This window comes from Alosa pseudoharengus, unplaced genomic scaffold, assembly GCF_046254945.1.
Source record: "Alosa pseudoharengus isolate Yale_2024_CS ecotype anadromous, Long Island Sound unplaced genomic scaffold, YU_APseudo_1.1 YU_APseudo_1.1_scf_14, whole genome shotgun sequence".
Classification (NCBI taxonomy): Eukaryota; Metazoa; Chordata; class Actinopteri; order Clupeiformes; family Clupeidae; genus Alosa; species Alosa pseudoharengus.
In genome coordinates, this window is record NW_027468609.1 from 5,648,414 (window position 1) to 5,660,913 (window position 12,500).

General features: G+C 48.3%; 1 protein-coding gene across 4 annotated transcripts in view; it reads right to left on the minus strand.

The window, feature by feature from the left end:
• LOC143122734 (ral guanine nucleotide dissociation stimulator) overlaps positions 1-12,500 on the minus strand; it is a 66,856-nt gene that overhangs the window by 30,940 nt on the left and 23,416 nt on the right. For 2 of the 4 annotated variants that reach the window (XM_076283566.1, XM_076283565.1), the window contains exon 1: positions 6,911-7,279. The exons of the other annotated variants lie outside the window; for them this stretch is intronic. In XM_076283566.1, coding sequence (XP_076139681.1) covers positions 6,911-7,111 — 201 coding nt within the window. In that variant the 5' untranslated portion in view covers positions 7,112-7,279. Of the gene's footprint in view, positions 1-6,910; positions 7,280-12,500 lie in introns of those variants that run through there. 4 annotated transcript variants of the gene reach the window in all.

Genomic DNA, 12,500 nt, shown 5'->3' on the forward strand with positions numbered 1-12,500 from the left:
GCCGTGAATCAACACCTCGGCAGGCCAGAGGAGGCCCGGCCGGCCAGCCAGCGACGGCGGCGACCGCAGCAGCCTGATCACAGAGAGACTCGGGGGAGACCGTGAGGGGTGACGCTGCAGCACTGCTGCTGATAGAGTACAGGGGCCTGATGAGAACCAGATGTGGCCACACTACACTGTGCACACACACACACACTGCTAATATATGCACAAACCACACACACTCAAGCCACCATGAGAGTCCACATACAGAGAAACATTTGCATTTCATACTCATGCTGACTATATGTATATCCTACATAGACATAAATATGTACATGCGTGCACTAATGCACAGACACTGCACCACAAACACATTTGTGAGCATACACACATACATATACTGTACTGTACATACACACTTCGCTGTATCATCAACACCACCACATGGATTCCACCCTTCTTGTTCTGTTTTATGTTCCATTCATCACTCTCTCACTCTCCCTGCTTGTTATCTTATCTTCCTGTTTCTTGCGTTGAGCCATCGCTGCGTCCTTTCTCTCCCTTTCTCTCTTTCTGTATTTCTCTCACTCTATCTCTCCCTTTCTCTCTCTCTGTATTTCTCTCACTCTATCTCTCTGTCCGAGCTCCCTCCTTCCTTTGCCTTCATACACCATGACTATCTCCTAAATCGATAACACAACAATGGTGGGGACCACAACAACAAAGAAGCCCTATCTATGCCCCCGACCCACCCCCAAGCAGGCCCAGTCTCAGCATTGATCTGGACTACACTTCTGACCCGGGGCACTGATCTACTGGGCAAAACGAAACACTAAGCCTCCATCTTATGAAAGCGAAACAAAAGGGAGAGAACTAAAAACAACGAAAAATTGCCAGGCTAAAAAGGAGAAAAAAATGACTTCTAGTCCTGTTCCATTACTCTTTCTCATCTTCTCGGATTCTTGAACACTGACTCCCACCCTAGCTCGCCATCTCTCTCTCTCTTTCTCTCTCTCTCTCTATTTCAATCTTTCCCTCTTACTCTCTCTCTCCCTCAATCTTTCCCTCTCACTCTCTCTGTTAAGCTCATGACCTAGAAAAATGGAATTCTAGAAAGATCCAAGTCGGCTTGCTTTTGGTTGTGTTTGATATGTATTGCCTCAGTACCTACACGCCTTTGACCTACTTCAGTGCTCGGGATCCGGTTGAAAAAGTATCATGTTCAGCTTTCTGTGTTGTTAAATCCTGACCCAAATCACACATGAACAAATCCAACTCAATACACTGTAAAAGAATAAAGAGGGACACCTAAAAGGCTACCAAAGTAAACAACCTCAGCTATTTTACAGGTACAGTTTTAAAGCTCCGTGGGTTACTTCAACAAAGACAGAGACCACTAGCTTTTCTTATTGGACCCAGACCCAGGTCCCAAATCCTCTCACTGTCGCGTTCGCTGCTTTGAAAAGCGAAGCAAAGACCTCGAGCCCACGCCACTCCAGCCTGTTCAAAAGGCCGTGGAATTCTCCGGCTGTCTAATGGAATAAATACATCTGCACGCACAATGGGGGTCTGGGCCGGCGAGAACATTACATTAGCGCGGGCAGCTCTTTATGGTCATTGAAGTGGGGGACATTAGGGGACAGCAGCGCAGTTGGAGACTCGATGACATCATCCACCAGGAAGGTAGGGGGTTGGGTTGATCTAATTGTCCAGCCTGGCCTCTAGAAGCATCTGTAGGCTCCTTAATAGAATTTCACATCTTTCGGCAGGAGGGACAATGCAGAGTTGAAGGATGTAGAGACTCAGGTAGGAGAGAGAGAAAGAAAGAGAGGGGGAGGGAGTAAAGAGGGAGAAAGTCTGGAAGGGGAAAAAGGGATTTTTAACCAAATTTAACAGAAGGCAGCCAGTTCTAAAAAAATCTGCTCTACAGTTGAAATGTCACTATCCTCCCACCATTTTAAAAAGGACTCCACTAGCTCCTTTATCTTTAGTGACTTAGACATTTCCTTTCTTTGGTTCCCCTGAGCTTGCATGGCTACAGGAGGTTGTTGGCATAAGCTGTGGAACCCGACCCTCAAACTGGGACTGACGCTTGTCTAATCGCATCCGTCCCAACACAGAGCTGCTGCTGAAGGCCAGGAACCATCTGCCTCAAAGCCACCCCACGCATCACAATCCATATCTTATCAGAAATCCCTGGTGATGATGCTCTGTCACCATTTAAAGTAACCGCAAACCAAATTTAGACACTGAATGAATTTCACAGATTCATCCTAACTGGTGCTCCATGTGACCTTCCATATCACCTAACACTGAAGGCATTTAGCGGCTGATTCCGTGACAAGTGAAACCTCCTCAGGACTGAACCTGACGCCTCTCTCCAGCTTGGCTGTGTCTCAGCTGGCCGTCCCTGGGCTCAGGGCAATGTGTGGCATGGCACAGTGGGAGCTAAGCTGACTGAAGGATACTATCTTCCTAAAGGCAGGCTAGGCCAGCCTTCCCCAGGTGGGATTCCTCTGTGATAAGGCTAAAGGCTCCACAATACACAGCATGCCAGTGTGACAGTGAGTAAGCAAACCTAATTTTACGGGCAGCCATGGCCTACTGGTTAGCACTTCGGACCTGTAACCGAAGGGGTTGCCGGTTTGAACCCCGACCAGTAGGCACGGCTGAAGTGCCCTTGAGCAAGGAACGCTCACCCCTCACTGCTCCCCGATTAGTGTGTGCTTCACCTCACTGTGTGTACACTGTGTGCTGTGTGTGTTTCACTAATTCACGGATTGGGATAAATGCAGAGACCAAATTTCCCTCACGGGATCAAAAGAGTATATATACTTATACTTATACTAAAACACCCAAACACCTCAGCCGAAAATGACTGTCTGAATGACGCATGTCTCATACAGTTTCTGATAAGTCATTCTTGACGTTACTGACCTCAATAGTCAGCCTTGTGCTTCACATTGTTCACATTGGGTCGCCATGGTACTCTTTCAACAGAGACAATACAGTAGTCAGGGGGAAGCCAGCCACTACAAACCGACCCACACAGAGACGGGTAAAAAGTGTTGGAAGAGGTGTGTGATGTGAATCCAGGAGTACCAAGCCTGATTAGCTCTAATCAACTAACTGGATTAGATTAGGTGTGTGTGTGTGTGTCTGTGTGTTTGTGTGTGTGTGTGTGTGTGTGTGTATGTGTGTGTGTGTGTGTGGTGGATTAGACTAGGCAGCACAGGGAAACAGTGCTTTCTCTCTCTCCCCCTCAGTGAGTGTGTGTGTGCGTGTGTGTGTGTGTGTGTGTGTGTGTGTGTGTGTGTGTGTGTGTGTAGGCTCGTGACCAGCGATCTGCATATACACTTCACAATTGCTAAAAGCTGCCTCGCTTAAGAGATATGCCATTCAAGGGCCTCAGATCAACCGCACCGGTCACACAGAAGGCGATCTTGTTCTCCCATGGCGACGGGTCAGACGAGGTGGGATGACTTATTATGGAGGCTCCCCTGTGGTCACTCAGCGCACGCAACATACTTTCATGAAGACGCACGGCACAGCAATGCTGAGTGGCAGGCATTCTGACAGTGATAAGCTGGACGACACCCTGAAGGGCAAGGTTTGCCTCTCCACAGATATCAGAGAGGGGACATTCCTGATTCACTCAGGACATTCCTCATTCCTAAGTCCTTATCATCATGGGTTTTAGTGACTGCTGAAATCTGCTTGCTCTGTTAATGGATGCAAGCACGGTTACGTCACGCAAAGCACGTTTACTTCCTTAAAAGTGGTCTTTTAGTATCAATGAGTGTGGATAGAGACGAGCTACACTGCGCGCTGTGCAGCCAAATCAACTACAGCAATCTATCCCTGAGCAGATGATGTTGGATGAGCACCACGCATGAACACCTACACTCTGCCCACACGACTCCGTTTCTCACCTAGCCGATGCCGACCCATCGTGGACCCTCGTGGAAGACCTTATGCAAATGTTGCTATGCAACCAAAAGCCAACCGCTCTCCTGGAATGACAATGAAGCACTGAATTCTGGGTACTGAGCAACCCACTGATGGCCTTCGCAGAAAAAAAAAACACAACCTGGCAACCTGCCTTTGCCGATCAATCAGCCTGTTGTCTCCCAGGATTGTTACGCAAGAGGCACATAGAGCGTTATCGCAAGCAAATGGATCGGCCACATTCTAAGAAGGCCACTGGTCATTGATGGGAGCCGGTTGTCTGTGCAGGAGTCTGGATCTCCCAGATATGGCACTTAATTGAGTTTCTGCTTTTTGGTTGGTAAGGGTCAACCTGCATAAAATAGCATCCATTGAGGAGGGGGCAGTAATTTGTTTAACTGTACAAGTGAGAACTGAATGAGGCCTAACAGTTACATGTGTGTGCAACAGGCCTGCACATGGTCTTATCAGGTACTGACACATGTAAACAACCTAAGTTGTTAGGGTCAATCAAATCATCGTCCAAACATTAGACTGGCCTTTAAGCAATTTAGGTGTGTTGTAGAACCCCGATGCCACCAAACTGAAGTGTTTTGACCAACACTACCAGCACAAAATAAGGGCTTTCTTGCCATAATGGACACTGATTGCTGCTTGACACTGATGCTTGGGAAGTAAAAATATGTTGTGACTCTCTGCTACAAAATGGTGTGCAATTAGTCCTGCCACCGCCTGCAGCTATAAATGGGATATCATCATCTCTGAGGTGCAAAAACAGTCTTGATCACAACCATGGTTAATGGGCCCAATATAACTTTCGTGGTCCAATTGTGCTATGGATATTATTAAACAACAAATTGGGTAAGGTTGAGTGGGCATCATTGCTTCAATTTATAGCACACAGCAGCACAGCCATGGATATCAATTACCCTCTGGCTAACAAAACGTTTACACCATGCAGGTTTTCAAAACGCCAGACACACAGAGGAAGAGGGGTTTTTAATAGTCTGACCCTCTAGGGAACAGCTGAGACCCCCTGGCACTTCTCCTCTGGAGTCTCAGCCAGGGACACTAGGGTGACATGAGACCCCCCCCCCCCCCCCCTCTCTCTCTGTCCCTGCCATCACTGCCATCAACATCTCCGCACGTGAGCACTCCGTACCCCCAGCGCTCAGAGAGGCAGAGGGGGACATGGGGACATTTACAGCTGCCGTAAACTAAAAGTGTGTCACCACCAACGCCATCCGGATGCCCTGCTGCTGGAGGGCACACACACACACACACACACACACACACACACACACACGCGCGCACACACACACACGCACACACACACGCACACACACACACACACACACACACACACACACACACACACACACACACACACACACACACACACACACACACACACACACACACACACACACACACACACACATATAGACACACACACACACACACACACACACACACACACACACACACACACACACACAGACACACGCACACACACACACACAGCAAGTGAAGCGTGCCTGCATGTGCCGTCCCATCAGTCAGAGGACACAAAGGGTGAAGAGCGGGGCACATAGAGCAGTGTTTGATATGAGATGAAAGAAAATCCAACCAAACCAAACCAAACCAAAGCCAAGGCTATTTTCATACACTGCAGCCGGCTGTCTCTTTCATGTTAACAGGACCATCACAGCTAAAGCTACCAAGTCTGAGAGCAGCTGCCTCTGGGCCACATCTGGCCCTGCCCCAAAACAGCCCTGGGGCATCAGGCCGCCTGCCATGAGAGACAAGCATTATATTACAGCTCAGCCTGACATCCACCAGCACATGCAGTGGATTCTAAGGTTTCATCTAAAGGTGAACATGTTTGGCCACTGGGTGAGAGGCAACATCAGTTGTGTTAGTGAGCGTGCGTGCGCGTGCGGGCGGGTGAGAAAGAGAGAGAGAAAGAGAGAAAGAGAGAGAGAGAGAGAGAGACGCTTGTGCTTGGCTACAGGACTTTCCCTTGACAGAGGCTCCAGTCGAGGGTCTAATAGCAAAGTCTTGTGTGGGCAGAGGCTCTCCTGGTGCCAAGCAGAAAGCCCCTGGATCTTATTACAGGAAGCACACAGCACACAGGGATGGGTGCCACTTTCTCGCAGTCCCCTCTCAGTATGTCTTAATAGAACCTCAATAGCAGCATCTCAGTGTGAAAGTGTGAATATAATAATTAAATGTAAAAATAGATGCAAGATGCAAATACAGAATGCAGAACATGCAAATCAGGCCAGGATGCCAGAATAATAAAAAAATAATTAACTTTAAAATGTAGTCTCATTCTCTTACTGACACTGTTAAGTTTAAATCTACAAGCAGAGAGAATCATTGATATCAAACTGCTCAAAACCACTGCATGATTTAATTAAAATATCAGACTTCTAATACAATAAAATGACAGTCTCACATTCATACTAAGGATGTGGGTGTCTTCTCTGTCACCACATACACATACAAATACACATACACATACACATACACACACTCACACACACACACACACACCGATTGCAGCAGAGGATTTTGATTTGCCCACTGTTGCTCTCACTGGGATCAATTCGTCTGATTTCAGAGACTAGAGATCTAGAGAGACATGTGAAGCACATCAACAATATCCTTTCGATAATTTCGATGTGCTTCAGATGTGTTTAGAGCACAACACTACTCAACTTATTTAAATTATAAGTTGTATGTAACAACTACGCAATCATTACAGATGTGTAAGTCTTTTGGTGAGCCTGCATTTGACAAATGCAAGAATCAGATTTTTCCCCCCATTCTAATTAGCGTCTCATAAAACATATACAGCACTTCAGTGTCAGCGAGAATTCGTCAACAGAGCACGCAAAGGACAAAAAAATATCTATGTATTATAAGCAGGAGCGCGCAGACCCCCGCCGTAAGGCACTCCACCAAACTGCTTTACCTCCAGCAGCGGAAGGTCCGGGTCCAGCTGAGTGAAGCTGTGAAGGACAACGGGACTTGCGTCCCCGGCCACCTCCAACTTCACGCCGTCCCAGATGCTGCGGATCCTCCAGGCGCTGGCATCGAACATGACATCGGGGGAGCCGATGGTTTTCTTGACGCTGCTGCGCGTCTCCGACTGCGCTCCGGTTAGATAGACCATTGGTCTCTCTCGCAAGTTTTGGCCGCAAGTAACGTTATTGTCACTGTGAGCCGCGGCGATTTGTCTCCATATCTAGAATCGCAACTGTATGTCTGTCACGTACGCAGAAGCGAGACGTTTGTCTGAGTCTAACTATTTCTTTTTAGGTTTCTGCGGACAATCCGGTCACCATCGCCTCAAATTGCCTATGCTCTGTATGTATACACTGGTGTGGCTGCGCGGGTCTACGAGTGGGATAGAGGGCTGGCTATTCCAACTCGTCCCCGCCCCGATGCTCCAGAAGACCGCCTCTCTCCTCTCCAGAACCATGATGTCATTTTCGCAGCCAAGCGCCGAGGAGAGTGGCTTGTTTGGGGGTAACGAAGAGCACAGGATGAGTCATAAAACTAAATTGTTTCTGACATATGTATGCGACTCGCACCTACCCTTTGTATGATAGGTTTCCATTCAATAGTTTAGGGCATTTACACCACATTCCTGTTGCCAGAGGAGAGTTCAGACGTTTTTAATTGTTGTAATAGCTTTAAGCATGTTAATGAAATAGAAAGCATATTTCTATGTCTGGCTTTGTTACAAAGTGAAACAAAAACATAAGTAAAATAAACAAAACAGGACATGCTCATTTGTTTTTGTACATGCCTGTATAAAAGCCTCCCACCACATTCATAGACACAAACACGTGCACAAACAAAACCACACAAACACAGTCTCATACACACACACACACACACACACAAATGTATATAAACACACACATAGAGGGCTCTGCTGCAAAAGTTTTGGCTGCTCCACTTTTCCACATCTGTTGTGTGTTACGTGTGGGCCGAGCAGCGAGTCACTGCCAGTAAACTGCAGCACGAGAGCTCCGCCAGGGAGACACAGGAATGCCACCAAAGAAGGGGGGGGGGGGGGTTGGGGTAGTGGAGAAGGGTTCAGGGTGGGGGTGGTGGAGAAGGGTTCAGGGTGGGGGGGGGGGGTGAGGGGCTGACTGAAGAACTCTGGAGGAGCTCAGATTTACGATCGCAAGTAAGAGCCTCTCTCTCTCTCATACGCAAGTAAGAGCCTCTCTCTCTCTCTCTCATACGTAAGTAAGAGCCTCTCTCTCTCTCATACGCAAGTAAGAGCCTCTCTCTCTCTCTCTCATACGTAAGTAAGAGCCTCTCTCTCTCTCATACGCAAGAGCCTCTCTCTCTCTCATACGCAAGTAAGAGCCTCTCTCTCTCTCATACGCAAGTAAGAGCCTCTCTCTCTCTCTCTCTCATACGCAAGTAAGAGCCTCTCTCTCTCATACGCAAGTAAGAGCCTCTCTCTCTCTCTCTCTCATACGCAAGTAAGAGCCTCTCTCTCTCTCATACGCAAGTAAGAGCCTCTCTCTCTCTCTCTCTCATACGCAAGTAAGAGCCTCTCTCTCTCTCATACGCAAGTAAGAGCCTCTCTCTCTCTCATACATCCAAACACTGACGGAGAAGACATGTTTTCATCAGCAGCAAGGTTCATCTAGAGCTGAGCGTATATATACATATATACATATGCCTGGGTGTATATGCACACATGGTCATACAACCACGGGTTAGCTGTGTCTAAAAATGATTTTCAGCACGTGTGCTGCATGAAATGACTGTAACTCTGTCAGATACTGTTACGAAAGGCTCTTTGTGTGCTACACCACATACAGGCTTTGGGGAGAAACTGCCAAATAGTTCAAAGCACTGACAGTCTTTCCTCAATGTAAATACTTGGCACACTTCGGATGAAGTCCTAGGCTATGTTTTCTGCGCTGTTTCTGCGGGGGAAAGAGTTCTTTGCCTTTGAAGTCGAACTTGATTCAAAACTGGCGGTGGTGGGCTCTTACATAAGCGTGCAGTAATCAGTTCTATGGCTCCGTGCCCTATCCCGATCATGAGTCCTGTCAGCTGAACTGGCTCTGCATTATGAAGACATCATAACTGTTTCGCTTTCCAACTTTGTTTTCCTTCTCCGTTCACCCAAGGGGACCTCTACCCACGGCTTCAAAATGCAAAATAACAGGCTCATATCTCTTGCCCAGAGTCTTTCTCTCTCGATAGCGGTGGTGGTTTGAGCTGCAAAATTTCAAAATTTCCAGGCTTGGTAGATGAATCCGAGGAGTAGCCGTGGAAGACCTCAAATGGCCCCTCTTAAATGGCAGGAAAAGGAACAGGCATCTTGCATTTCCACGGAGAAACCAAAGCCACTTCACCCATCCTGCCATAACACACTGGGCTCCACAGAGGGAGAGGTCGGTCACACACACTTCAAACCTCCACGGCAACCCTGAGGCACTGGTGGCCACTCTCTCGCCTCGCAGCTGCACGATGGCCGAACACACAACAACAACAGCAGCACTTCCAAAATAAGACAAGAAACCTCATACGGCCCAGACACTAGTCATTGTGGGGGGGAGGGGGGGGGGGGGTTAAGGGCTTTGCCATTAAAAGCAGATATTTTAAAAGAACCTACATTCACAACAGAAGAGTTCAGAACGTTCCGGCAACTCACAGACACATCTTTTGAGAGTCTCAGCACCTGGATGAGGGATCCACACACCAGCCATCCTCCGCACAGGCTAATCCAGGTAGCTGTGTGTGTGAGTGAGTGTGTGTGTGTGTGGTTACATAACCGTAATGACAAGGTGACTGAGGCTCCTGCGTAGGGGTTATTATGGGCTATAATTAGGCTGGTTCTCAGCAGCTCTGGAGGCTTCCCTGCTACCTGTGCTGTGGGAGGCATAGGGCGACCGCTGGGCTGACCTGCTGAGGCAAGTCTACAGGGTGGGTGCTCTTTCCTCCCAGTGGAACGGAAGAGGAAGGGACACACTAACTAAAATGTCATCAAGATATTACTGATTGCTTCATATAGTCTCATCTTTCTAATTCTTTGTCACTGTGTCATGGCTAGTGTCTTTTGGCTGCAGGTCAGAGAGAGGGAGGGGGGAGGGGGAAAATGCCCTGGCCAGTGCCTTTTTGGCCACTGTTTACAATGCAAGGAAGTTTGCAGTGATATCCTCCGAGAGAAAGAGACTAAAATAAAATGTTTACATTATTTAACAGCGTGAGGGATCATCTCTGTGGTCTCAGGTCATTAACCATTGCTACCGCTCTTTTAGCTGGCCGCTGCTGAACAGACTCATGTTAACCATTGATACTGCTCTTTTAGCTGGCCGCTGCTGAAGGCACATTAACCATTGATACTGCACTTTTAGCTGGCCGCTGCTGAAGGCACATTAACCATTGATACTGCTCTTTTAGCTGGCCGCTGCTGAACAGAAGGCACTTCGACAAAACGATATGAGCAGCAGTTTTAGTGTAACAGTGAGATCATGTCTGCACTCTTGAGATATAACCAGATGACTTTCAACCACATCCAATTCACAGAGGAGGTATATGTCTGGATACACACACACACACACACACACACACACACACACACAAACACACAGAGAGAGAGAGACACAAACACACACACACACGCCACAACAGGATGCTAGGCACACAAAGAGTCATCTATGCTTTTCCTCTACCATGGAAATTAAAGGCATTCATGCATCTAATTAATTCAAGCTGCTGCACACATACATACATGTATACACACAAACACACACACACACACACACACACACACACCCACACACACACACCGTTGCTGCCTTTGTGTCATATCATTTCAAGCATTCCTGCCCTCCCCTTAGGTGAGACAGAGAGGAAATGACTTTCATTCCCCAGCGTAAAAAACACATTTAAGACAATAATCAATTCCAGAGCATGACATTTCATATTTATCTACACAACATCTCTGAGCTCCTGAGCTGCAGTGAAATATCTGATTAGCCTAGATTACCATCTGTACCGTATGCACTTTTTCCAGGTATTTTTCTACATAAAAACCTTTTCAAAAACATGGCCTCTGTGTCCCCCTCCCCTGGGTGCTTTAGCTAACTCATTGTTGGACCGGCGGGCGCTTTGATGGGCAGCGTCCACCTGTGTGAGAGCGAGAGCTTTTTACTGCACAAAAGCACGTCCATCTGAAAAGAGCTTGGCAGACCGCTGGCTGGATAATGCCTCTCTGAGAGCAGAGCAGGGCAGAGTACAGCGCATCTATTTCCAACTGCACTGGCACACGGCTGCAAACGTGCTGGCACCAGCACACGTTCACACATAAACTCACTCTCTCCCTCACACACACACACACACACACACACACACACACAGATCCAGATACCCACACAAACCCTCCCTACAGTGCTTGCCCTTGACCCATTCAGCAAAAAGACAAACACCTGAAATGTCGTTTAGCACCCCTTCAGTCAGTCTTCCATACTTAAAGAGCAGACCTACAAGGCAACACACGTACACACACACACACACACACTTCTCTAGAGAGGACAATCACTTTGGACGTCCTTCAGCACCCTTTCTTCGTTTAGTTCCTCCAACCATAAATCCTCTCTCCCTCTCTCTTCTTTTATGATTCCAGTTTCCTCTCTCTCTCTCCTTCCCTCCCTCCCTCCCTCCCTCCCTCCCTCTCCTTCCCTCTCCCCAGTTCAGCCCAGCCCAGCCCAGCCCAGTCCAGCCCAGTTCAGCCCAGTTCAGCCCAGTCCAGCCCAGTTCAGCCCAGCCCAGCCCAGCCCAGTCCAGCCCAGTTCAGCCCAGTTCAGCCCAGCCCAGCCCAGCCCAGCCCAGCCCAGCCCAGTCCAGCCCAGTCCAGCCCAGTCCAGCCCAGTTCAGCCCAGTTCAGCCCAGTTCAGCCCAGTTCAGTCCAGTTCAGGGCCGGTCAGCTCCACTCCGCTCTGTCCCTCTCGGCGAGGGCGAGGGCGAGGGCACTGGGGCTGGCGTTTGTTTTTGGCTCCGTCATTGATCTCATTGATCGCAGGAAACAATCTGCTCCAGTGTCTGCTGGCCGTCTCTGGTTCCATTTCCTCGCCTAATGCCTTCTTACAGAGATGCCACAAAGAGGCCCAGTGCTGAGTCATGCACGGAAGTCATGTTGGAATCTCACATTGTTTGCAGGGGGTGAGGGGACTTTAAGATATGATGTGATTGAAGAAGCAAACATCTCATTTTATGGCATTTTCCTATTAGACTTGAGACCAGATTTAACACTATAGGGTTGTTTGAAGGGAGGGAGAGACTGAGTTAGATAGCATCCCGCTACGTGTCTTCTATTAGAATGTTTGTCAAATGGAGTTGGCCAATGAGGTGAGGCCATAGTAGTGGGGTCCACACCCTGGCACGAGCCGATAGGCTGGTTGGGTGAGGCGCTGGGCCAATCCAGCGGGGTCGTAAATAACTGGGCCGTCTCCGGTGTGGTTCTGGGTGAGAGCCAGCCGATGATTTACGACCCGACTCTGGAGCCGGCCTTCACTGAGGCGTCA